The 27,965-nt window shown below is 40.0% G+C and overlaps 1 protein-coding gene across 4 annotated transcripts in view; it reads right to left on the bottom strand.

Annotated features, from left to right (window-relative positions):
* ZNF521 (zinc finger protein 521) overlaps positions 1–27,965 on the bottom strand; it is a 271,861-nt gene that overhangs the window by 154,538 nt on the left and 89,358 nt on the right. For all 4 annotated transcript variants that reach the window (XM_032421453.1, XM_032421450.1, XM_032421451.1 and 1 more), the window contains one exon: positions 12–3,364. In XM_032421453.1, coding sequence (XP_032277344.1) covers positions 12–2,924 — 2,913 coding nt within the window. In that variant the 5' untranslated portion in view covers positions 2,925–3,364. The remainder of the gene's footprint in view (positions 1–11; positions 3,365–27,965) is intronic.

The following is a 27,965-nucleotide window of genomic DNA, read 5'->3' as shown; positions in this document are numbered from 1 at the left end:
AGGCAAGTTACCTCATCCGACTGGGAGGGACTGATTCTGGGCATTGGCGACACTTGTGGAGTTTTCAACTGCGTGCTGTTGCTATCTGGCACGAGCTCTCGGTGGACCGTTTGGATGTGGTTCTGGAGTTCGCTTTCAGACTCAAACTTAACGTTGCAGCTAGAACAGCGAGTCTTCAGTCCCCCCGCCTTGCCTTTACCCTCAATGGCACTGAGATTTTCATTCTGGCCCAAGCCCGGCCTATTCGTGCCGGGAGGGATGTTGATGCCTGGGCTGCCGCTCTTACTAAGATTCACACAGCCAGCGCACAGACCATATGGCAGGCCGTTGATGTCAAGTTTCACCAGATCTTGCTTGGAACGAAACTCTTTGAGGCAAGACGCACACTTGTACAGTTTCTGGACATGCTGGCCACGCCCTGTGGTCTGGACGGCGGACCCATTCCCTGTCTTTTGCATGTGGAATGTCCCGTGGATTTTGAGTTCTAAGGTGGAGGTCACGGTCTGCATGCAGACCACGCAGCGGAATCCCGTCAGGGAATTCCGCAAGTCAGGGTGCATTTGGCAATGCTCTAAAAACTCCTCTTCACTCTGGAGAGGCATCTTGCAAATCCGGCAGTTCCCAGTATCAAGGCTCTTACTATGCGTGACTTTGTGTTCTGTAAGAGTTAGAAGGGAGGGAAACCGCTCTCCACAAATGGGGCACATGTAGTGTTTGACGGGGCCCAGGTGGGTCTGCATATGCTCGCGGAGGCCATTTTCAGAGAAGAAGGTTCGCGAGCACACGTTACACTTGTAATTCCCTTTAATGAGCTCGGCTTTCTTCTTCACGATGGCGCTCTCCCCGGGTCTGATGTTGTGGTCTCGGAGCTGGTGGTTCTGCAGCAGGGTCTCCATGGTGTAGGCTGCCCCACAGATGTCGCACCCGTACATCGGCTCCGAGGTGTCCACATCTTCTTCGCTCCCGTCATGACTGTTGTGGGACTCCTGGCTGTTGGTCAGCAAGGTCTGCAGCTCCACCTCCTCCTTCTGCACCTGCTCAGAAGCCCCGTTCGTGCCGCAGTTGGGAGTCTTGGTTTCAAACACACAGTGCTTTTCCCGCAAGTGTTTCTCCAGCAGAATGATTGCGTGGAAGGCTTTGCTGCAGAATTTGCAATTGTACTTCTTACTGTGAGTGGTGATGTGGCACTGGAGCTCCACCTCGGTGCCAAAAGACTCGCCGCAGAAAATGCACTTGTGCACTTTGCCTTGATTTTCCAGGTGGTTGTGCTTCACGTGGAGCTGCAAGTCAGTCTCGTTGCGGAAGTCCCAGTTGCAAGACGTGCACCTGTAGACTTTCTTCTCGTTACTGTGTTTCACAGCCAGGTGGAGTTGAATGGAAACTTTCGAGTCAAAAACCTCTTGGCAGAGTGTGCACCGGAAGAAGACAAAGGTGTGCATGTCCAGCAGGTGTTTCTGAAGGTCGTCCACTGACGTGAACTGCTTATCACAACTCTCGCAGATGTAGTAGGTTGAGGTGATCATGAAATGAATGGTAACATGCTTCAGCAAGGATTCTTGGTTGGGGAATTCCTTGTTGCACTGAGGGCAGGTCAGTTTGGGGAGCACAGTGTCGAGATGAGTTTTTAGGTGAGTCTGAAAGCTGTCCAGGGAAGTGTACTTAGCACCACACTGATTACAGATATATTCTCCAGCTGGACGTGCAGGTGCCCCACCCACCGCCTGCATCATCTTAAGAGATGTCTGCTCTATGGCCACGGGAGATAAGGGGCTCAAGGCCCTGGATTTCTTCCCATTGTGAATATAATTCAGGGCCAAGGGAATGTTTTTATGATTCTCTTTGATATGCTTGTTCAGCTTAAGAACGCTGTTGAATATTGGCGAATTCGTACAATAAGAACAAGAATAGACTTCTACTACCGGTTCCTTCGGAGTCCCGAGCACCGGAGACCCAAATCGGGAGCCACTGAGGTCACAATGGACCTGTCTTATATGCTCTTCCAGGGAAGAGTCAGTGAGAAACCCCATGTAGCAATGGGGACAAAAGAACGCATTGCTATCCTTAGCGGCAGGGTTCGCAAATCCATGAGAACATCGGATGTGTTCCTGAAGGGTGTTGAGGTCATTGACAACTTCAGAGCAGAAATTGCACTGGTAGACTATGGCAGGCATGGCAGAAACAATCAGACCTGGATCCTGAGCTTCATGCACTTGTTTCAGATGTTCATTCAGGTTATAGAGTGAGGGCAATACCTCCAAGCAATACTGACAAATGTGGGCCTGTTCTGGCTTGTCCAAATGCATCGTTTTCAGGTGAATCTGCAGAACCGCCAGACTCGAGAACAACTGCTTGTTGCAGTAAATACAGCTGTAGGTCACTTTGGCCTGTTTACTCGAGGGGACGGTCAGGTCAGGGGTTTGCTGAGCAGCCCGCTTCCTGCCCCGGCTCTTTGGGATTGGGGGGGCAGCTTCCACCATGGTCGAGCTGTCCACGGAGAGGTTGGAATCCGGAGTCGTGCTGGACACGGACGTGTAGCCCACTGTGACCAGAGAGGGGCTGTTGCTGTGGTTGCACGACTCGGCTTGCTGGTGGCTGTCCACGTGGCTGTACAGTTCCTCGACGGTGTGGAAGCTCTCCGAGCAGATGCTGCAAGAGTTCTTCTTCTCCCCGCCATGCACCTGCTCCATGTGGTTCATGAGGGACGTCTCCTCCACAAAGAGCTCGTGGCAGTAGATACACTGGAGGGCCGCTCTGTCCTCGTTTGGGGAGCACTCGGGGTGGCACTCCGCGATGTGCTTCTGGAGGTCTTCCGGGAAGTCAAAGCCTTCCTCACACTGACTGCACTTCTGAGTGTCCTTCATCTTCCAGTCCTCCATCCTGGAGCCAGACTGGGACCCATCCTTGTTTCTCTCGTGGACCTGCATGTGTCCGTGCAAGGAACTAGAGGACAGGAACCCACGGCGACAAATGGCACATTTATATGGCTTGTTGGACGTGTGAGTCTTTAAGTGGATCTTCAAGTGATCACTTCTGGAGAACGCGGCATCACATTCACTGCAGTGGTACTTCTTGTCCCCCGTGTGGAGTTTGATATGGCGGTCTCGGCTCCGCTTGTGTTTGAACAGCCTACTGCAATAGGTGCATTTGAAAGGCAGTTTGTCACTGTGACTCTGCTCATGGTGCTTTAGGTAGCTGAGGCGGCTAAAGGACTTGTCACAGAATTGGCATGGGTATGGGAGTCCAGGGCCACCTTCTTCCTCGCCAAAATCGCATCCTTCTCCATGGCTAGGGGAAGTCTGGTCCTTGCTAGAAGGTGAGGAAGCCGGCCAAGAGCAGGTGGGATCATCTTCAACATCCACTCCATCTGCAATGAGAAGCAAGGGAACAATTCATCTTACGTGCTGAGAACTCGAGAACAAGTTTACCATACCATTTCAAAAAGTCCATTAACAGTTGGACCATCTAGAACCTTTTGGGAGTGGGGGGGGGGAACTGGAGGCCAAAATATTTGAGTGGAACACTTTCAAATCTGAGCCCAAAGCTTTTATTCTACATTTACTTTTTACTGGGTTGTAAAATATAAAAAGATATTAAATAGTTCTATGTCTCAATTACCCCTCTTATTACTTTTTATCATTTTTCCTTAGAAGCAAGGTATATATTACGCATCGACAATTTTATTAAAATGCAGATTTTAATATATTTAATGTTTCTTCTGTATTCATCCTAAAATGATTTGCATATTATGTGAGCATCTGAAGAACCAAATGAAAAGAGGAAATATTACAGGAATGATTTAAAATTAATGCAGTCAACCCAGATGTCTAATATTTAATAAAAAATTCCCTCTGCATTTTGCTTGTTTTTCTATAAAAAGGCAATTCTGAAGACCAAAATCTTTTATGGGGTTCTTATTGATACAGACCTTATTGCTTTCAGCAAAAAAATATTAAAAAGTAAGCACATGGAGGAAGACAGAAAACACAATAATAATTACGTCTTGTGTAATGAAAGACAACCAGGCTTTCTTCAATAACTGAAAGATTCGAATACCATAGGCCAGAAAATGGATTATTAAATGTTAGTAGGGTACCGCTAGATATTACATGTAGCTAGGATCAGCCAGGATCAAGAAAAAATGAGAGTTTCACAAGGGCCAGATTGTAATAGTGTATTTTGTTTGGAAAGTTCAAGAGGTGGCCCACCATTTCTTCCTTTTGCAAAAGCTTCAGCAGCATGAACTTCCTTAGCCAAACAGGACCTGCACTTTGAGGTGAGCAGAGACAAAGCGACTTGTGAAAAACTGGAAACAGGAAAAGTGATAAATGATTATGGTAAATGCTGAAAGATTTATGAGTAACAAAGAGAAGACAAACAAGACTGAAAGCCAGATATAACCTTAGCAAGTTATCCATAAAGCAACTCTACCTTATATTAGGTGTTTCTTAACTATGTTCTTGGCAAACGTGCACTCCTATTTCTGTTGCTTTCTTAACATCCAAGTGGAAAATAAGACCTTCTCAAGTAGGTTGTAAAACCTCTTTTTTGCTTTTCAAAACAATCTATCATTCAAGACGAGAAGAAACTGTAAAAGCTTTTCACTCTGCAAAAGAGCAAGATTTTTCAGAAATGCAGACGAGTAAAGACTACCGAGTGGAACTGGTGGGCATAGTGATCCTAGTAGGATAATAGGTTCAATTAGAATATTATTAGGATATTCTAATAAAATCCGATTAGAATGTGATCAAATAAGTTTTTACATTCTTCAAAGCTCAAGTTCACTAGCAAGCTATATTATTAACATAAAAGTAGAAACTGGCAAGCAGTATGTAAACAAATTCCACGTCTGCTTTCTTTAAGGTAACAAGATTTTACTAGATTATCAACCTCTTGCTTATCCACAGGAAACAGATGAGGATCATTCCTTTCCTGCATCTAGAAACTGATGACAACACCATCTCACTATCAATGCCAGATGGCAACCATCTAACTCTGAGAAAACAAGCAAACACCATTCCTGGATCTCTGCCCACGGCAACAAAGCTTCGCAATACAAGTTGAAAATCGCATGATTTTGCATCCTCATTTATATGAGTCTGTAACCCAACATGTTTCCAGCGTAAGAAAGGGTCTGATAATTGTGGGTCTGATTTAAATTTAAAGGTGAATGCGTAGAAAAAACATAGACAGATAAGCTCAACTCACCATCAGACAGATAGAAAAACGATTTTTAAAATTTTAAAACAAAACAAAACAAAAAAAAACCTCAATGGTGATTCTAGCTTTCCTTTTAAAAAACTGTAAGGCACCTAAAGACACACCAAAGTTTTAAAATATTTCTCTTAAGTGAAAGCAATTGTTATTTATTAAATTTGCTCAGCTTTCTAGGTAAAAATCTATATTTCACATTTATCTTTTAGGCTTATATCCTGTTGTTGCACTGAAAAATATTTTCAAACACATCATCTCATTGGTATAGTTGGGAAAACAGTGTATCAGAATTTGTCATGAATCTAGACTCGAAGAAAATAACTACTGACCCTAAAAATTTAGCAAATGAACTTACTATTAAATTGCAGATTGTGTCCAGGCATGATATACTATTATACAAATGTACAAAGAATTACAGAGCAATCGACCACTATAAATAGTGTGCAATCCCTGATACCACTCTTAAATCAGGTTCTTGTCTGTGGGCCATGCCTGACTCTACCTATTACATAACTGTTCTCTTAAGCTTGTAAATTTCAACATGTCAAGTGAGCTGAGGGTTAGGATCAAGTTTTTACTCAACCAGGATTCAAGGGAGCTGGAAACCTTCTCTTCTGTCTCTCCGACCCCTATTATTTGGTCTTGGGGGAAAAGAAAGTGAAAATCACAGATGATGTGTCTTTGTAACTGAAATACATGAAAACAGAGTACAGGATTCAGAAGGCTTAGGCTGGCGGATGGAATAGACGGAGCAGAGTAAAAAGTTTGAGCAGGGAATGCTACTTTTAGAAAAATAAATAAAGGTTTCATGAAAGGCTGATTTCTATTTTAAAATCTAAATGGTAAAAAAAACTCATTTGCTAGTACTATAAACGGATGTGTGCTTCCAGGGACACACAAAGCACTCAGTGACAAAACTCCCAGTGGGGTTGGTCCCGGCTCCAAGGGTATCAGTCTCCCAAGACTTTTGTGGTGGTGATGGTGGTGTGGCCAATATTCTCTGAGGTCTACCTAAGTCTTCGAAAGCTGCCTGTCCCCATGAACTTCAGCTTTCTGGCAGTCACCACGCAGACTATGTTTAGATGGCTAATATAGATTTGAACACTTTCAAGTTCTTTTTTTTCACATGGAAGAAACTATGGAGGATTCTTCCAGAGCTGGTTTCTGAATCAACTCGAACTCTCTTTTTCCCCTCGGCACTGACTAAGTGCTACTTACAGGAATGTCTTTCTATGTAATGGCAGGTTTTCTGCATTTCGATGTGAAGTACTTAACATGTCCATGTTACATTTTAATTTTTGGAATCACTTCACACTAGGTGACTCTCAGAGAACTGTAGCTCTTACAGCCGGGGGAGGGGGCGGGGGGGAGAAAGAAACTTTGCTGGAAACCAGCTCCGCGGCCTCCAAGTCTATTTAAAGATGCAAATGTGTGTGCATAGTTAGTGCAGATGTTTTTCTACAGCAACTGTACTTGCTGAGTTTCACCATTTCCATAAAGCACATTAAAACAAGTGTGTGAACACTCCAAGATGAAAGTCTCCAACACTCCTGAGACTTTCAGTGGAAAGTAGAGCCGCCTGACTTTTCTCCAAGCAGACAGGAATGCCCATGATTCAGCAGCCTGAGTAAATAAAAGAGGTCCTTATTTCCTAATTTTGCTGGCTGGCCATCCTGCAGCAGCCTCTGTGCTCCTGCCAAAGGGGATGCAGGACTGGAACTACACCCAGCCGCTGAAGGCCTGTCTTTGTTAGCCAGCCAGGCTTTCCCGACCATCTTCTGGCAACAAAACTGCCATATCCTGCAAGGAAGACCTCCATCTCAGGCTTGATGGTTCTCCAGTCTGCCGAAAAGGACGAAACAACAGATTTGGCCGGGTCTGTGTCAGAGGACGACAGCTGGAAACTCAGCGGCAGAGCAACACCTGTTCGGTCATATTTATGGGGGAAAGTGCTCACTAACAGAGAAGTGAAGTCACGCTAGAAGGTAGTGCACAGGAAAAAAAAGGCACCGGAGCACAAAGTACCTCTGTGATTTAAAGCCATTGGCCCCTTATGTGCCAAGCTGGGGAGGAGAGCAGAGACTGCATGTGGATGTGATTTTATCCTGGCTACTGGGGACGAACGGACGAGCAACCCCCAGAAGGGCCCATCAGTTGCCAGTCAGGGACCCGACCTGCCAGCAGAGAAAGGCTGAGGGTCCTGGCCACTCTGGCTTTCGAGTCTAACTGAAGTAGCCAATAAAATAATAATAATAATAATAATAATAATAATAATAATATCAAAGAAGTAGGAAGAGAGGATATGCAGAAAGGTTTGAGGTGATACCAATGCTTATTTTGCACCATGAAGCGCGTCTTAGCATTAGGATACGTGTCTGTTGAGGGCAGGCAGCATGCCTTTCAGAATTTGACTCTGTAACAATACGGACCATCTGAAATTATTAAGAAGAAAGTAAAATAAGATGGAGGGAATCGCTGTAGATGTCAAAGAAATTATCCAAAGCTCCGAAGTTATGGAAACTTCTGACATTTTTCATTCTTCACAGGGCTGGGCCCTCAAGAAGCTGGCTTGCTGATATCCTTCTGCTACCTGAGCTCATGCACTGTAACGGCAGAGTACTCTCTAAATTGCCCTTCGGGGACTCAGTATCATGTGTGTGCAAGTGCCACACAGCAAGGTTCCTTAACAGGGACAGGATTTACACCAATGGTTACTTTTCAAGTGAAGAAAAGCACAAATACTGACAGGTCTGGTGCCTCTGTTTTCAGGAGCACAATGACTCAGAATGAGAACGAAAAGTCAAGCGTCTGGAGTTTTATTTCTAGCTTCATAACTGACTTAGAGAGAGACCTCGCCAAGTCATTTAATCTGGCCCTACCTAGGTACTTCACCTGCAATATGAAGATAATAATTCTTGTTCCTTACCCTCTGGGGTGTTCCAGAGATTAGTGAATGTTTCTGGGGCACCTATCATCCCTGGAAGGAAAGCTGCATAAGTAAACAAAAAGATTTACGTGTGTGGCATGCATTTATGTTTCCACATGTAAGGTTCTCTGCATATAGTATAAACATATTTTAACATTTTCTTTCCTTTAATGAAACCACTGGAAGATTAGCTTTAAGGATTGGCCCAATGGAAATCTACAGTGCCTTAAGCGTTGTACGTTCAGCCATCAAGAAAATAAAACATAAATAGTTGGTGATATCTAAAAATTAATGGACCATAAATCCATGCTGACTTTGTTCCAAGTATTAAATTATCATACATAAGATATAATCTTGGGTCTTTACAGACAGATAACCTTGGAACAAGTATTTTGCTATGTAATTCTGAAGCCAAGTATGTAATTTTCAAAGTACCTCTCTTAACACTAGCAATACGGTCATTGCATTGCTTAACTTCAAGATAAGTTCATTTAGAAGATGATCTTCTAAGTGTAGAACAATAGGTTAAAACACAAGACCCACGTAAATTTCCAGGTTATTTCCTCCATCGGCTTAAAATGGTTATTTCTGCCAGCACGGCCCTATAGGAGCAGTTCTGAACTTTCATATTAAAAAGAGTTCAGAGTCCTTTTTTCATTCATTAATTACCTGAGCCACCTTAAGAGAAACGGAGAATCCCGAGGGGAATATATAGTTGTGCACAAAGACTAAGAGAAGTTAGGTACCAAAGAGAAGAGTGTCTTGTCACGTGTGTTTGACAGAGATAGGTCTCGTGTTAACCTGGTGCTATCACAGTAACAATTTTACATCACCGTTTGTAAAACCATCTAACCAAATTACACAACACATTTTTAAAGCAATGGTTTTCGATGGCTAAAGGATACGGTCATTCTAAATAAACTATTATGCATTATTACACAATTGCTTCCTTTCATTCTCAATAGAAATGTCAACAGTTTTAGAAAAGCTGCAATTTTAATGATATAACTTTCATACTTTTTGTAAAAATCAACAGCCCCACATGAAATTCACGTCTTTGTCATAAAACTTACTTAACTACTTGAAAATGTATACTCTTTACTGTGTGTTCAAAAGAGAAATGTAAACTTTAAAATTATTTATAATTCACAGATGCTTTTAAATTCTGTAATATTCCAAATTGTTCTAGAAGGACCAATTAAATGCATTAACAGTTAAGTTATGAGGGAAAAGAGTGGTCACCCATTAATGATAGCAGCTGTGGGGAGCAAGAGTTGGTGGTGCACATTTCTTACCACAGTATTAAGATGAATTCCAGATATCAGAGCTCACTTTCAACAACAAAAAAAAAGAGGCTCACTCTTCCCAACAATCCCTTAATGCTTCGGATGCGCCAACATTAGAGATAAGAAGTTGTTATCACCCCTCCATTGCCCTCCAAGGGTCTTTATATCCATGCTGTCTCTTTCGCCAGACACATTTCTATTTCGTGTGCAGAGAGAAGTACAAATGTTTTGCTTACTGTTGCTTAAAGTTCACTTGAACAGACGGAGCTCAATGAATTCCATCTTCCGCAGCCAAATTAAACAGAAAACAGTGCATTCTTAAGCAGTTCACACTTAACTCCACCTCTCAAATCAGAGGAAAAAGCTGACGCGCAACCAGTTAAAGAACAGTCATCATCTCCCTCAAGGAAATCAAGACGTGTTTCTGAAGCCAGACGGAAGGAAAAGTGGTTTCCATTTATGTGGGGGGTGAGAACTGCTTGACTTTTTCTATCTTTTGGCTCAGTTAAAAACATATATAACTAATGAGAAGCATCAACCTCTTGGCATTCAGTAATTGGCAACTGTGTATTACACATCTGTGTACGGTTCAGCGACAGAGAGCATTCTACGTTATTTAACATGTTTCTCTTTCCTTGAATAATGACAGACACCATCACGGTGAATTTCCCAAGTCTGCTTTCTTTTCATCTCGACTATTTTGGGTTAGAAGGCATGTTGTAGTTACTTTCTCGTCTTGTATTTATATCTGACCTCACACCACAAAGAATTTGAAGCAGTTCTTCATTGATTATTTTGTTCATTCATTTATTTAACCAGCATTTATTAAGCACCTACTATGTGTTTAGGTCTGATATTAGCTTATGCACTCTAGAAATTCCATTTTTTTTTTTTTTTTTTAAGTTTTGGCCTCCTTATCTATACAACACCAGAAAAATGCCAACCTGCCTCACAGTAAATATTGTAAGAATCAAACATGACATTGTATAAAGGAGCTTTCTGAATGTTTACAATATAAAAATGTACTAAATTTCTACTACTACTATGAAAGTCAAAGTTACCTTTAGGTTATAACTGGTAAATGTGGAAACAGTACAAAGGAAAACAAATTAACTATAATTTAGTTGAAGCTTTTTTCATATTGAAATTCTAATACTTTCATCTTTTTAAGATTTATTTATTTATTTGAGAGAGAGAGAGCGAGCGAGCACAGGGAGGGCAGAGGGGGAGGGCAGAGGGAGAGGGAGAGAGAATCCCAGGCAGACTTCCCACTGAACATGGAGCCCAACAGGGGGCTCAATCCCAGGACCCTGACAATGACCTGAACCAAAACCAAAGCCAGATGCTCAACCAACTGAGCCACCCAGACGCCCCTGAAATTCTAATACTCTTAAGGGTAAATTCTTTAAACAAAAGGGGTACTTTGTTTAAAAACAGAAAATAAAAATACCAAAAAACTCTTCCGAATGCTATTATAGTTATCGTGAAAGTCAATGTGCAGTAGCTATTCCTTAACAGCTGGACACACTGGGAGGTTGTGATTAACTCATCACCAAAGTAAAATCCCCATAATGGGATGGCCTGCATTCAAAATCTTGAAGCCACATTACATGGTTCTGACACCGGCCCCGTATCTCACATTATTTTACTTGTTTAGAAATTTCTTGAGGCAAATTCTATTTTGCTTCAATATCCTTTGCACTAGTGTGAAATATACCTATTAAACATTAAAAAAAATCCACGCCTTCTGGAATTCTCAGCAAATTTCTCAGTGCTACCACGCTAATCATTAATAGTTTTATATTAACCGCTTCACTGGGGGAGTATAAGGCAAAAGGGATTCTTCCCCTAAGAAAACTAAGTTTGAAAATATTTTTATTACTGAATGATGGATCTCAGAAAGTTCATTCCACTGTGTTAGTGGTTTTTTGAAGAACTGCCATAACCCACTAGAATTTTCAAACAAAGCAATCAGATTCTCTTTTCAAGAGGAATCTAGTCTATCAGAATGTTCGGTCATATTAAAATAATGTACTTTACTGAATATTTTTCCAATGTGTAGGCTTTGGTCCAAGGTTAGTAAGCTTTGGGTCACAAGGAATTATAACGGTCCTGAAATGATGTTCACTCAGGCTGAATTTCACCCGTTTATATCCACAGCACAGTAAAGCTGACATGAATTTCCAGCACTTTAAAAAGGCCACACTATATACTTCATTGCAGATAAAGCCACTGGAGAATACAAAAGTGTTGAAAGGCTAAAATTTAATTAATGACCAATTAGCACCCCCTGTGGGTTCATTGTACAGTAAAGTGATAAATATGGTGTGCTAATATAGAAAAAACTGTTATAAAGTTTAGGGGAAAATATTGCTACAATTATCTATTATCTATGTCTATTTGACATATTATAATATAATGGACCTCAGTGTTCTTGATTGTGATGTTCATGTGTCTAAAATATGATAAGGACCCCTCAGGTCTGGGACAAGTTACCATTTTTTTATTTCAAGGCACAGACCTTGACTCATGCCACATTGTCAGGCTGGGGTATAAAACCCAGGGCTCTCAGCTAGCTAGTGAGTGCACCGAGCCCACCCCCCGGCACCTGCAACTCCAAGTAGTTTGTGTGGTCTACCCCTTGGTCAGTGCTGATGCATTTCATGGGGAAGTTACATATGACATTGATATTAACAGACTGGGTGATGCTGGACTGTCTTGAGACTTTGTGCATAGGAAGAGATCTACAGGAGGAGAAAATCACCAATCTGCCCTCACAGGATAGAGTTTTATGGTGTTTAACAGAATCATTAACTTTTACATTAACACTTAAGTAGTAAAACTAAAATTGAAAAATGAGGTCAGATCCCAAGTAACCCATATGATATAAGGAGTCCTTTATTTCAAGTGAGATAATGTTTGGTAAACTGTATAGGACAAAACTATTTTCTTAAAATAACTCTAACTAGGGTATGATAAACTATTTCTACACAGATCATATGGTATCAAATGCCCTTAGTGACATAGTTTTTTTTTCTTCCATTTACCTAATTAGGCAAAATTTGCAAGAGGCAAACCTGAAAATAAGACTGATCATCAATCTGATGGATTTTCCAGGTAACTTATTCTCCCTTTATTTTCTATTTCTCACTTTTGGTTCAGTTTACTCTTCCCTAGAAACTCTACCTGAGAATAAATATAAAAATAAAATCGAAACCACTTCATCCTATCAGTTTTTTTTCTTGTTAACAGTCCTGATAAGTTATTTATGGGCGCAAAACTCAGTCAAAACTGTGCTATTCTGTGTGCGTGTGTGTGTGTGTGTGTGTGTTTATGCAGAGCTGACTAAAATGTTCAGAATAGACTAATGATTTTTGCTAAAGTAATTTTTGAAATATTTTTGCTATTTATCATTACAAAAGTGTTAATCATAATAATTTGCCATTTAACATGAGTCAATGCAAAATCATGTCTTACTGAAAACACTTCACTAAGGGACAGCTTTATGCTGCTTTTTTATGATTAACATATATTATATATAATTATAATATTTTTATTAAATTCTATATTTTATATGTTTGATTATATATTTGCATTATATATATATATATATAAACTGAGATGAAGTGTCTTGCCAAATACTCCAAAACCAGTGACAAAGTCATGCCTCAAAAACCCCATGATAATTCCTTATAATACTACTTCATTTTGTCTACGTCCATGGTAATTTTAACACAGCAAAACAATGTATAACAATCCAAGGCAGTGTGGCCATAGTAACAAGACAAGTAATAAAGCTGGCTGGAGTCAGGGGGACCAATGGGAGACCCCCATATGCACCTGTTTCACAATGACATGTAGACATCTATCCCTCCGGCACCCAACATCTAGGACACAAGCAGTGTATAAAGTTCCACTGAAAACTTAATGTGCTAATATGATTTAAACAAGAGTAAATTAAGAAATGTGAGTGAGGTAATAAGGAATTTGATATGTACCTGCTTAGTCCTCTTGTGAAATGCACTAATTCTGAATCATAATTTTCATGGAGAAATTTATGACACTGTTTTTGCCTTTGAAGAGGGCAATACGGAGAGCAACACACATCTGTATGTGTCCAAGGCTTATTGGTATGACCCTTGCAAAAGCATGTTTCGAATACTCAGAGACTTTAAAACCTACTAGCACAGTTCTGGGATGCTGACTGACTCAATGCTGTCTGTTAGAAAGGGCTGGTTTCTGAATCTTTAGCAAGACTCCTCCCACATCTGAGCTCTGCTCTTTTCTCTAAAGATGAACCGATGAGGGATCAAAGGAAAGAAAATAAGTGAATTTGATTGAAGCCTACACGGAGTAAAGAAAGTAAGGGCTGTCATTCCTAACTTTTCATATATATGAAGCATAGGATTGAAGATCTGTGCGAAGTCTTAACCTTCAGGAAAAAAAAAGTATGAATTTTACCAATGAGCATACGGGTCAATGAGGGTGAGGAACATGTTATAATCTCGCACTAACGATAGCAGGTGGTAGGAGAACTAAAACCTGAACATGAGCCCCATGCCAAGGCAAGTAGCTTGGTCTGTGAGTGAGACAGTTCTCCAAGTGTACCCTTCCCTAGCCCTCCCTGCTAGAACAACAGCCTCCAATGCCACCAAGTCATCTAGTTTTTAACGAGTAAATGAATAAACTTAAAATTGCTCATTTTCTTTTATTAAAGACTTCATTGTTTTTTCCATTACAAAACTAATTCATAGTAATTGACACATTTGTATACATATATACAGAGGAAAACAAAACCACCTAACACTGCTATGAATCCATGACCTGCTGTTGACAGGTCATGGCAGCCTATTTCCTAATTTCATTTCACTTCTGGCTACTGGCTAGAAAACCTTACACACACACACACACACACACACACACACACTCCTCCTGTTTTCCTTAACAGTGGGTCTTCCTCCTTGTCTCTTCTTTCTATCCCCTCCTCTGAGCGGGGGTGGGGGGTGGGGTGTGTGTGTGGCTCGGTCAGATCAGGTATTGGCAAATAAGAGCAGAAGAAACATTTCCATCAAACTAGAGCTGTGGTCAGCTTACCCCTCCTCATGCTCTGTTCCTTGAGACACATTCCCTACCATTCATCCCAAAGAGGGATACAACAAAGGCTCCTTCTCACCTTCCCCTAAGCTGTCCTTCCACAGTTTTTATTGCAGGTCCCCTCACTCTGCACAAGGCTGATCCTCTGCTTCAACCAGATGACCCAGGGCAGTGTTTCTTAGTATCACCCATCATCCCCTGCTCCCCAGTCACCCAAACTGTCTGCTGAAAATGCAGACTCCTAGGTTCTACCCCCTCCACTCCAGTGCCTACCAACCCTGAACTTCTGGGGATGGGGCCCAGAAATCCCCATTTTTAGCAAGCTTCAGGGTGCTTCCCTTGCACTCCCATGTCTGAAAACCACTGTAGAATCTTTTATTTCCCCTAAATCATTTAAGTCCTCTGCTTAAAAGTTCGCCACACTCAGCCATGCCTTTTCCATATTTGCTGCTCCGCACAAGAACAATGCTGATGGTGGGCTTTCTCTCCCTTAGTCAAAGACCACATGGAATCCCAGCTCTTCCAAGCAGCAGCTTTAACAAAAAGAAAACATTATTATCTCCGTTGCCTTCCCATCCCTTAACAGTTGCCCCTCCCACTTTCAGCAGGACTCCCAGCTTCAAATCTTTTCACTGTGATGTCCAATTAGCTCCCATAAGTTACTTCCTCTCTGTAGAAGTGTTGTTGGCAACAGCTTGTGTATTTCTAGAAAAAAAGACAGTAACCGTTTTGAAGTTATGAAGTTCCAAGTACATAAAAGCTGGGTGTTACAATGATTCTGATACAGAGTTGTGAGTAAACAGCTTGTTTCAAATGTGCACCTGGCAAAGTCTATGTCTTAAACTTTTGTTGATAATTCCTTTCAAGCTGCATTAGCTTGATGAGATATATCAACAGGCAATAAAATGCAGCTCACCCTGTGAACCACTTCACCCACAGAAGATTGTCATAACTAAATACAAAGCAAACGAATATGTGAAGCAGGAAGAGGGGAAAGGGGAAAGGAGCTTCCGATAATCAGCAATACTTTCTTTTCCACTCAGGAAGGCATTGCTAGAACTGCTGATTAAATGCCTTAAATTTGGACTTCTCTAGAAACTGTAGATATCTTGTTTTTTGAACTGGCTCCTCTCAGTCTCCCACAACTTCCTGGGTTCTACACGAAAGTGTGGTATGCCATACAGTAAATTAAGCCTTCTGCTGTCAGGGCTGGAAATAGGAGGGGAGTAGAAAAGTGGCTTGCTCTCAAATGATTTTTATTGGCTTCATTTACATCCTGTTTAAGGTCTTCGGAGTAGCTCAAGGTGTCTTATCTCTGGCTACCAGCGGGTATTTTGCAGTCAAAGCAGTTAACATACTTTCTTTCTCCCTCTCCTCCTATCCCTTTCCTTCAAGCTCTCGCTCTCTTTTTTTTTCAAGCCATGTTATCTTATCACACACATCTCTTCAGGCTGAGGAGAACCCATACTTATCAGAAGCGGTGCACTCTATTGTCGTTCGGGGCTCTTGGAGACAAATGAAAGTTTAAGTCAAAAGAAAATCAGTTAACCTCTTCCACACTCAGTTTAGAAATACTCAGGACTGTCGCACTTTTATTAGGGCTAAATGGTATGAGAAGTTTTCCCCTGTGATTCACGTGCACACAGGACATCTACCCCTATAGATTAAGAAGTCTAGGTACAAAGTTGCTGCTACCCTATTGCCTTATGATCCTAAATAATGTGGCTTACAAACATGCCTTTACAGGAGCCCTCCTGTTGGGGTGACTATCCCCACACTATAGGTCATTTATGCACAATATCACAGAAGGAGGAAGCTTTAATACATACCAGGAAAAAAAAAAAACCAGAAACAAAAACACGGTGGGGAGCAAGTGGGGAACAGTAGAGAAGATTAGAGACTTCTCTCCAGATGCACCTGAATCCTAAACCGTGAAGTCAGCATAAACACTAGATGGCTATTAATAACATGCAGAATACATCTTCTCTAATAGCAACACATACCTTATTCAAATCTATTAAAGAATCAGACAGTCTATGGGGGAGCCCAAGCATTGAGGGGCTTAAAAACTATAACAACAGCCTGCATCCTGGCTCCACACTGGAACTGTCCAAGGGAGCTTTGAAAAATACGGGTCTCTCCCCAGATCAAGTCAATCAGTCTCTCTGAGGGTTGGGGCCCTGGGGAGCGCAGTCAAGGTTGACGACCACAGCCCTAGATTATCACGAGTCGATTTGCAAAACCCCATGAAAGGTGGTCCAAAAGCCAGACTCCACAAAAACAAACCCCTTTATTATCAGGGCTCACCTACTCCGTGACAGGCGAGGTACATAGGGGCAGATTTTCTGCAGTACTTTGTGTCAAATGCAATGAACCAGATATTTTTTAAAAAGTTACAGCAAGCAATAGTGAATACTGCAATCACTCACCATTATCACATGTGAAAGAGCAATATGTGAACAGTTATTAGGCGTCTCATCTGTGTGTTTTATATTCCTTTTAAAAATTCCCATTCCTCTTCTCCTTCATACCCCAGCACCCCATGGGCTCCTTTATATTAGTGATAACCCCATCCTTTCACCTGCAGTGAAGGTTCTCTTAATTGTCCATTATCTTAGTGTGTCAGCACAAAGGAGCAGGGACGGAATCCTCGTCCAAACGGTTTCACCTCCCTCTCCTGAGAGTGATGCCCTTGTCAAGGCATTAAAGACATGAAAACCTGCCACTTATCAGAATTGTATTTGAATCGAACCACTGTCCTTGAAAACTGTAGGCAGGAGATGGTATCAAACCGCACCACATTGCCAGCTCCAGGTCCGCGGCGGCTGGAACAATCTGAAAAGATACTATCCAAACTTTGCCATGCATTCCTCATAATAGAATTACAGGTAAAATGAAAACATGTTCACCGATTTTCTTACGGGTTAAATACAAAGAAATTCATGGGTCAGATTGTTCAGGAATGCAATGTTAACAGCTCCAAGCCCTAGGACACCACTGAACGTAAACTCACCAAGGAACCAAACCATAAAACCCTTAGAATTGTTCCACACCTCCAATTCTTAGCAAACATAAGTCAAGACTATTAAAACATCACATTTATCTTGTTATAATAAGGGGGAATGCACAACATCTCTAGTGATCTGATGAACAGATTCAAAAATGAAGCATGTTCTGAATAGCATTGAAAAACAAAAAGAATGAAAAACAGGCAAAAAATACTATTTTCAAGTGTTCAGTTCAGCTGGTGTACCTTCCATGTCTCTGCATTTCCTTGCTACTTTTTACACTTCTTTCTTACTCAATTTGAAGCTGCACTGCCTTAGGAAAAAAAAAAGAATTTATGTGTGCTTTTAACAAGTAAACAAGTGTACAAATTAATTCAGAGAGCAGTAATTTTGAAAATTTTCTATGTTTAATGTGCACTGCAGTTAAACTACTTTTTCTGTACAAATTAATTTACTGCATCAGTGATCGATGTTTATGTTTAGGCAATTTTATTTCTCAGTATGGTAAAATTAGACCTAATAGTTGCAACCTGTTATGTCCAATCTGTCACTGAAATTCAAATTGCCTTTCTCCTATTATTCAAGGAGCAATTTGGAGGAATTAAAGCCATCTAAAAACGGAAGACAAACAATTCTCTGTAAGGACTCAACAGTCTGTGTCGTCAACCAAATCCACACCCCTGTGATCTCTCGTAAGCAGGTTCTTTCGACGTGATTTTCCTGAGGTTCTCAAACTTTCACATCTGCCAAGCCACACAAGAGAAAATTTTAGGATGAACTGAAAATTGTATCCTAAAAATGTTCAGCCTTTTGAGAGAAGTAATCAAAGATGCAGAGATTTTGTTGTTGACTCCCAAATTACAACCCAACCTTCATGGCGAGTATAAGGTGCTACATCCTTTTTTGTTTGATGTTCTTCTTTGCTTTATCTGTGAATATGCTCTTTAGTTTTGTCTTGCAAAATAAGTTTAATCCACAAATTTCTGTCTCACTGTGGAGAAATCAATGATTTAGATGCCTAAGATTTAAAGTTTGCAGTATGGGTGCTAAGATTGGAAGAGTAAGACCTACTTCACAAACAAGTTTTGTTTTGCTTGGTTTTTCTCATTGTTTAGCTACAGGCTTGACCCTATGGAGTGGTTAATGCTTGCTCTATTCTATGAATACAAACGACATATCTAAATGGTGACAGTGGGAGGGGACAAACTGAAGAACTGGTACAAAGCCATCCAGCCCCAACCTATGACAGGTAGAAGGACCTCCCCCCAGCCCCAAGTAAAAGGGGACATAATCTACTGGGACTATACTTTAAATACTCTACACCATCATTTTACACTATGCTTTCGGTAGGTTCTATTTTCTTCAACAAAAGGGCTCCAAACCAATTGTTGCTCTAACCATCACTTGGTCTAAGAGAATTTCTGAAAATATTTCTTTGGTAACATTCGCTGACTGCCATCTTTTTTTTGTTCCCCAACAGAGTTTTGTTGATTACTGGGAGATTACACATAGATTTAGGAATGCTTCATCATGATGGGATAACTCCAGTTTGCCCCTATGCTTAAGTTTCCACATTATCAGTGGGAACCTGAACATTTCTATCAAACTAACCACCTTTTTTTTTTTTTCATTTTTAGCCTCACAGTGGCCAATGACTACTTTGGATTTGTTCTTACTCTTCTCTCGTTTGGCTGAAATAGCCAAATGCAACAATAGCTTGCCTCAGTGTAAGCCTATTTAGTGTCCCATACAGCCTCAGCTTTTAGGCTTCACTAGTCTCTAGGGGATACCAACTTTTATCCCCTTGGGGATAGGGGCAAAGGAAACAACCTGAGGCAGGTCTTCCATGCCCCTGACAAACTTACACACAGCTTTCCGTCTATATGGAGAGAAGATGACACCATTAAGAGGAGTAATTATTTGTAATTATTTGTTCAGAGTCATTCTACATCAGTAGAAGAGCTGGTATTGAAATAAATGAAATAAAACTAACAAGAATATAATTCTTTTGCTTGTTCTCTCTCTTTTTTTTAACTTTCCCATTATCACTTTTTAAATTCTAAGACAAACGCATTTCCTCAGACGATTGCTTAGATCATCAAGCTGATTAATAATTTCACGTCGAGGCAGGACTGATTAATGTGGATTATTCAACTGATTAATACGGTTACTAGATCACACATCCAAGTGAGCTCTAAGTGTCTTGTTTTCCAAAAAAATTTTTTTTTAATTATTGAAATGGGTTCTAATTAATGTTACTTGGATCTTCTTAAGTTTGGAGAACTTTCTCATATCATGAAATCGAGGTTTTATTTGTCTGGTTTTGTTTTCTCAGTACCCCAGAACTAAGAAAAGAACAAAATGAAAACAGAACATATTGACTGATAGCATTTTAAAACTCAGGCCTATAATGGTAAGAATCAATGGCTCACCTATAGAAATTCACTGGTTTCAAAATGTCAAACTTATAAATGATGTAGATGAAATGAACTACCAGCACCTCATCTTCCACTCTCCACCAGTGCGGAGAGTCCCCACCACAGCCCATGAGAAACTACGAGTCTCCCTCTCTCCCAACAGTGGTGAATAGATGGAATTCTATCCATCCCGCCCCCTAGAGACACCTCCAGGGTACCCCTCCATAGTATTTAGCCTGCCAATGCAGAAGTCCCCCTGCTATCAAAGTGCCCGGGGAAGTTCTAACATGTAAGTGCGTGCATATACACACACACACACTCACTCTTCTGTAGTGCCCCACTTGCAAAGTTCCTATAAGAGCCCATGTCTGTATGGCTGCTCCACCACATTGACGCTGGCATTTCAGGAAGCCCATACCCTCACAGAGACTGACTTCCACAGCTTCTAGTCAGCCACCCTCTGGGATAGAAGGAAACTGCTGGCTCTCACAAGAGTTCCCAGCCTCCCATGCATCTTCCTGTTCTAGAAGGAGCCAGAGCAGGCTCTACTCCCAGTGCTCATGAAACACAGGAAAGGACCAGGAGTGCTTGCTCCTACAGTGAATCCTGAAGAAAGGCTAGTCTGGCTTCCTTAAAGACTCAATTCAAATTCCCATCTAAATAATGCTTACAACTCACTGTGTGACTCATTGTTCAGTCACAAGCAGCCCATAGCACAAACCAAAGGCATCTTTATGAGAATTATAGAAGACACTCCAATCCAAGAAGATGAAATTCCAGAAGGTACCCTTCTTATAGAGAAACTACCAAAAAACTGTCCTTTCCACTGGCTGATTAAAGCATGGCTGGATTTCTGTCCCTTCATCCTGTTATTGGGGACTTTGTAAAATTCACAAACTGTATGTTGTGACTCTTTACTACAAACCTCATATGTTAAAAAAAGAGAGAGAGAGAGATGAGCTAGCCCAGGAACCCAATCTGCATTTACTGCATTGTTCCATTAGACAATATGTGATGAATTTCAAGTAAACAACTTATGAAATAAACTTTTGGTTGTATTGAAAACTGCAAAAAGCAAATGAATCAACGTTGCTCTAGCAAATTTTCATTGATCTCATTGATCTCATTTATGCAAAGTTGTTTAGTCTCAGCATGTCTCTTCTGAAAAGAGAATTTTTTCAATTCCATTAATTTTATTGTGGGTCATCAATGAGTACTTTTTATAATGCACAATCCCTTGACGATGTATCTTTGAGCTAATGTGCTTTTTATTCTATGCCTCACACAGTCTAGGTGGATGATGGAAGACCTGGGAGAAGTGGCTTATTTGAGGCAACAGTCTCAATTGCTTTCTAAACTCATTCAAGTCTACTCCTTCTTGGTTTGACCCATTCATTCATCAAACAGGCATTTGGCTCTGCACTGGGATACAGAGGTATACAAAATGAGATCTCCACCCACTCTTGGTTTTGGATAAATACAGACACAGCTATTTAAAATGTACATATATTTTTAAAAGAGCATATATATTTGTGCATTTGTGCTCATTATGAACAAGATTTTTTAAAAATTATTAAATGAGTTTGTTACTCAAAAGCTACTACACTTCAGGACACCTGGGTGGCTCAGTTGGTTAAGGGTCTGATTCTTGGTTTCAACTCAGGTCATGATCTCAGGGTCCTGGGATCAAGCTCCATGATGGGCTCTACGTTCAGCGTGGAGTCTGCTTCAGATTCTTTCTCCCTCTCCTCTCCCCTCTGCTTCTCCTCCTGCTCATGCTCTCTCTCTCTCAAATAAATAAATAAAACCTTAAAAAAAAAAAAGCTACTACACTTCATGTATATTTTGTGAATATGCATAATATATTAGATTCCTCAGTATGAGTCCGTGGAATATAACACCACAACCAACTATAAGGGGTGAATTAACTTTCTGAAATAGACAGGATTCATTTGCTATTATAATTTTTTAATTTTATCCTATTTTCTTTTAATTCTTCAGCTAATTTGTTGGCTATATTTTATATTGGTGTTATAAGCAAAGATTTATCAAAGCCCCTAAATGAAGCTACTATTGTTAAGACTATAATAAAGTAAAAGTTACTCAGTCCCATCTTCTTTGGAAGCTTCAGTTGTTGCTTGGGGCTGATGCCACATGCCCTGGTCTTCTTGCCACCATTCTCTACCATTTCTTAAAGTAATGTTTTGCTTTCTGGTGGATTTCCCAAGTCTTACTAGCATGTTACCTTAGAGTGAGTTCAACTTGAGCATTGGTTTTCTTTCCCCACATAAGAGAGAAGTCTGTTTGATTATCATTGATGTTTTCTCTCTCCTTTGTCACCTCTCTTGCCCCAAGTCCTGACCATATCCTTTACTATGGTTGTGGTGCCCTTACTTGGTCTGCCGTCCCAGGGAAGGGTTTCCATAGTGCTGCTCATTCTATGGACTCTCCAATTTGACAGTCTCACTAATTTTCAGACTAGTTCTTCTTTCACCTCATTTCCTTTGAAACAGAGATCATTTTGAGGCTGACCCAATGAGCCAGTGAATAAATTTTTAGGTGTGTCCTGGCTACCACACCTCAGTCTTGCTCTTCTGATCCGTTCATACACTCCACATTTAAGGGTGAGACTCTGTACCTGGCACAGTAGACAGAAGTCCACCAACACCAAGACACTGAACTATGACAGTGAATAGTTCACTGAATGGGACGGGGAAGGCAGACATGTAAAAGTAGGATTGCAACACAGTGGAATGGGGAATGCAATAAAAGCAGGGCTGTGGGATTCCATGGAAGAAACACCAACTGTATCTTGGGGGATACAGAAAGGCCACCCAAGGATGTGTTGTGCTAAACCTTAAAAAATAATCAGGAGTTTTCCAGGTATAGAAAAGGGGACTGAGCATTTCAGGCAAAAAGAACCGTATGTACAAAAGCACAGATGATGTGATCAGGGAACCGACAATGGTGTCAAATGACTAGATAGAATAACTCAGACTTGGCTGTGTATTAAAATCACCTGCAGATCTTTTTAAAAATATTGATGCTTGTACCCTAGTCCCAGAAATTCTAATTATACTAGTCTGAGGATGAGTTTAAATCAGTGGGTTTTTTTTTTTTTAAGTTTCCCAGGGGGATGCTAACAGGCAGCCAGGATCTGGACTAGAACATAAGAGTTTGTGGGAGGAAATGGCAGAAGACATTGCTACATACAGGGCCGGGATCCAGCTCACGACAGACTTGCTTATCAAGCTAAGGGCTTTGAGTTTATTTTCAGGCACAGAGAACTGTTAAAGAATTTCAATCAGAAGAGAAGGGACTGCATCAGAGTGCTCTGGATCGGGAGGGAGTGGATGAAGGCTAGAGGCTATGGCAATGGTCCAGATGAGATGAAAATCTAAAGTAAAGGAATAGCAGGGGTGGTAGAGTGGAGGGGATGCATTCACTTGTCTAGAAAAATTCAGATCCAAAAGAACAGAACATTCATTCACTAATTACACATGATGAGTAAAGAAAAAATCGCTGGAATGTGTATTCCTCCTAATTCCTTGCCACCCATCGTACCACTGTCACTACGTAGCTGGTTAGTGCACCTGTGTGCAAGAAGATCATTAGGATGAGATGATAGTTTTGAACGCCATATGTAAGAAACAACCGTACTCCTTTCTAATTAAAGCCAGCTATCTTGAAACAGCACACACACATGCATGCGCACGTGCGCGCACACATACACACACACAGATCTCAAAGGGAGGTCAAAAGAAGACTCCAGTTGGTTAGATTAGAACAAAGCAGTCATCCCTATACAAAGGAGCCTCACATATATGTTCTACTGATGCTAGGTTAGTAACAACACCTTTGAACCTATGTGATATGCCAGTGGAACATTATGTAGGAAGAACACAGGCAAAGACGACCACAACAGAATACGAAGCAAGAACACTTCTATGTGATAACATTCCTTCTTGTTCTCGCTCTCCTGGAAAAGTTTTTGCAAGAATGAATGTATGTCATGATGTTATCAATTATGTAGTGGCGGTTTTAAAATGTAAACTTCTTCATCTGGACTTTTAGGGAAAGATAACCTTTTGGTTTTCTAAATAATTTGAGTTAGTAAAGATTATTTGGAAAGTTATGTTGATATTCACAACAATCCCTTTACCTGTGTACTTTTCTAGCTTTACCTGGATAAAGAACTTTGTATAAACCCTCTACATACTTCCCCCACTTACTTACTCTAATAATTAGTCATTAATAACAAAGTGTAAATATTTGAGGCATTGGCATGTGTCCACAAATTTCCTTCTGTCTTATATAGATAATGTTACAAGTGTGCACTCCTTTAAAATTCAAGTACTGAGCATTATTAGAATCATCTAATACTACTGAGGACCTATTCATGCTTAAACAATTTATTTAAAGAAGGGTTGGCAAATTAGGCCGGCAACCTAAATGTACCTGTTTTTGAGAATAAAATTTTATTGGAACACAGCCATGCTCATTTATTTACATATTAAGCATGAGTTCTTCCATAAAGCAGAGTTGACTACTTATGACAGAAACAGTATGACCCACAGAACCTAAAATATTTACCATCTTGATTTTTACCGTAAAAGTTTGCATAACATTGTATTATAGCATTGTCTTATCATGTATTAACAAACCCCTCTCATATACTAAGAATAAATATTTAAGACATCGTATTTCTTTTTTTAAAATCTCTGCTGTCTTTACTAAAATAAACAAATTCGCCTTTGCCTAAAAATGATCGAAATATCACACTTCGGGGGAGGGTTGGTGAAGGCTGGTCCTCATATTCTGACAAACTATATTCTAACCTTAACTACATAAATTTAACTCTGCTAATGCCTGTTAAGGAATTTCATCCTTCAATCATTTTTCATGTGTCCATTGTCTTTTTAGTTCTGTAATTCATGAATACTTTCTCCTACAAAGCAAGTTTGCTTCTAGAATCTATTGTATATTATTTAGCTGTCTGTGACTGGGTGGCCAAAAATAGTCATTGGTCAACTTTCAGGAAGTATCCAATAGCAGATACCTACATTATTATCAAGAGATTTCTTTGCCAAATCCTACTGTGGAATAGATACGGAGTAAGATAGCTATTTTTTCTTGTTTCCGCCTTCTTTAAAACTGTCACATTTAAATTGGTCAGAATTTGTTCCTTTTATTCCCCTAAGGATGACTGCTATATGCATGAATTTCTGCCTTCTGCAAAGACTCTAACAATCTTTCACCTATTGGCCTTAGAGACTGGTGTCTGTATGAGTGTCAGATTCTTCAGAAACTAGCTGCCAAACGTGTTCTCTTCCAAATAGTGAGCTCTGATCTCATCATTCCCTTTTGTAAGATGTCCTGGCATTCAGGAAACCATGTGAATTATACAGATCTTACAAACTTTGATTTTGGTTTCCCTCAAACACCATAGTTTCCAATATTCCTATTCCAATAGCAATTGTTTGGTTATCTTGAAATTTAAGGTGACTTATGCAGAAATCATGCACTTCCATTTAGTTAAAATAATTGTGAGGTAAGGGATTCTGAAGTGAAAAATATATTTTTTAAGTATTACATGTGAAAATATAGTCTACGAAATGCTAAATTTTAGATCTGCAAAAATATGCATATGTTTGATATCATATAAACCAATCAAATAAATGAGTTTTTTTTCCTTCTGCTTGGATCTTCTAGAAGGAGGGTGATATATATAAAATTATTTTGAATATAAGGCTTTAAAGGGACCTGTCTGTTCTCAAAGCTACAGATTTTAATTCTATATTGCACTTCTGTAGGTGGAAAATGTCGGATTGCTCTGTCCTATTAAGAATAAAAATGCTTGATCAAAAAAGAAACAATAGCATTCTATGGGACTGGCTTTTTCTTTCTCCCTTTCCACTTCTATTTGCCAAACTGCCCACTCTGCTTTTTATGTAAAACTGCAGATGTCTTCTGATTAATCAAGATTCTAATACATTCCAGATGAATAAACAATTTCGGCATTGCAGCACGTACCACTCTTCTTAAACCCGGGATTTATTAGAGTCGCCTGTTCCAAGATCTCTTAACTTAAAAAAGATGGTCTATTGTTCCTATTTCTACAGCAAGGGCCTAATAAATGCACTGAAACTATGTCTTTGTCCCTTTGCGATACAATATTCAAAGAGATTTCCAACCCTACAGTGTAACATTATCCAAATCCTTTGAAACCTTGAGTAGTTTGCTCAAACTCAATCATCCATATACAGAAATCATAGACAATCAATACAAATGCATTATGTTAGTGATGACATTAGAGAAACAATGTCCCGGGATCCTTTGCAGTATGCAACTATACCTTCACTGTTCACTCTGTATTCCAAAGTGGCAGCCAAAACATAAAGCTCTAATTAAAAAGCACTCTTTGGCGAATAGCTAAATATTTTGCTTTTTAACTTTTCCCTATACAAGGAATAATTTAGGGAAAATTATCTACACACTTGGTATTGATTAGCTCAGGGCTGTGATTTCTCTGATTTCATACTGTTGATATTTCAATGGAAGTTTACCATGTAATTTAACCAATCAAAATATGTTCAAGTACTGATATTTAAAAATTAAATTCTGCTCAACAATCATTATTTTATGTATTTTTACTTGTACCATTTTTAGGCTAGAGGAAAATAGGTCTTTCTCTATGTAATCAAAAGAAAACAGGACAGGGAAGTAATAATAAGGTGTAAAAGCACACATTATCCCAATGTATGTGGCTAATAGCTTTTGTATAGTATTAGCACCCTTCTTACTGCTCCCACTTTACTAATGTTCTTACTAATACTAGACTCCTAAGGGTGGTTCTATAAATAAGACATTTATATAGAAAACCAAGAAAAAATGAAAGGTTATAATATTAACATACCAAACTCATTTTTAATTAAAGAAATAAAAAAGCCCAGTCTTTAGGGGGTTTGGGAAAATAAGGTAGTCAAATGAGACCAATTAACTTCATTAGCCTCTGCAAATACCTAGTTTTCTAACACATTCCTATTTTTCCATCTGCTCCACAGTTAAATGTGTCTACACATTAACATTTTATTTATGATTCAGGTTCTGATTCATAAAAATTATGCACATATTATACAAAGGCCTAATATTTCATGGAAAAATACAGAGGACCACATTGCAACTTATTTACCAGAATTTTTTTTTTTCTTGAACAAAGCAATCTGGATCATAATACACCATATATCAGAAAATCTGCTGCACACCTTCCAGTCATTTCCGTTTTTAAGACGAGGTATTTTCCCTGGATGCATCTGAAGAAGACAAATTGCTTCTTTTCTATGTCCCCCCTTTCTTTCTTTCCATCTCATAGCAAATGGCAGAGGAGTTTCTTATTCAGTATCTTATAAAGTTCTCCCCACTTTGGCCTGACATTCACATTAGCTTCAAACCCCAGAGCGCATCCATAGCGTGCTGGAGATGCTTTGTATCTGAGTGTTAAATGCTGTGCAAGTAAGTGCTTCTGCTTCCTACTGGCTTGAACGCAGCAGCGCAGAGCTTTCAAAATATGTTGCAAGGATAAACAAAAATCAGCATAGGTAAAAGGGTGTGTGCTGATTCCATTTTAAGTATTTATAAAAGTCTTATCCGTAAGACAAACCAACTTGAACACAGTATTTATGACCATTCAACTGTTCTTGAACCGAGAATAACGGGCACTTTCATAAGTGGGCGCAGGAGTTACTTAATTTCACTTTAACTTCTGTAAGTAACTCTTTATCCCTTGCTGACATGCCATTTTATTATTTTATTATTTATAGCAGGACTTGTTCATAAATCAAATTCATACACCTCTTATGATAACAGAAAAACACAAAAAGTCAGAGAAGAATTTTCCTTTTGAACGCGGTAATTCCAAGAAGCTGTATTTCTACAAATTACTACGTTGGTTCCTGGCATACACCCTTTCTGCCTGAGTACCAATGCCTAGAACATCTGAAGTATAAATTACCACTGCATTTCC

This window comes from Phoca vitulina, unplaced genomic scaffold (assembly GCF_004348235.1).
Source record: "Phoca vitulina isolate PV1807 unplaced genomic scaffold, GSC_HSeal_1.0 scaffold24, whole genome shotgun sequence".
Taxonomy (NCBI): Eukaryota; Metazoa; Chordata; class Mammalia; order Carnivora; family Phocidae; genus Phoca; species Phoca vitulina.
The sequence above is the reverse complement of the archived record's forward strand: the minus strand, read 5'-3'. Positions and strand labels throughout refer to the sequence as shown.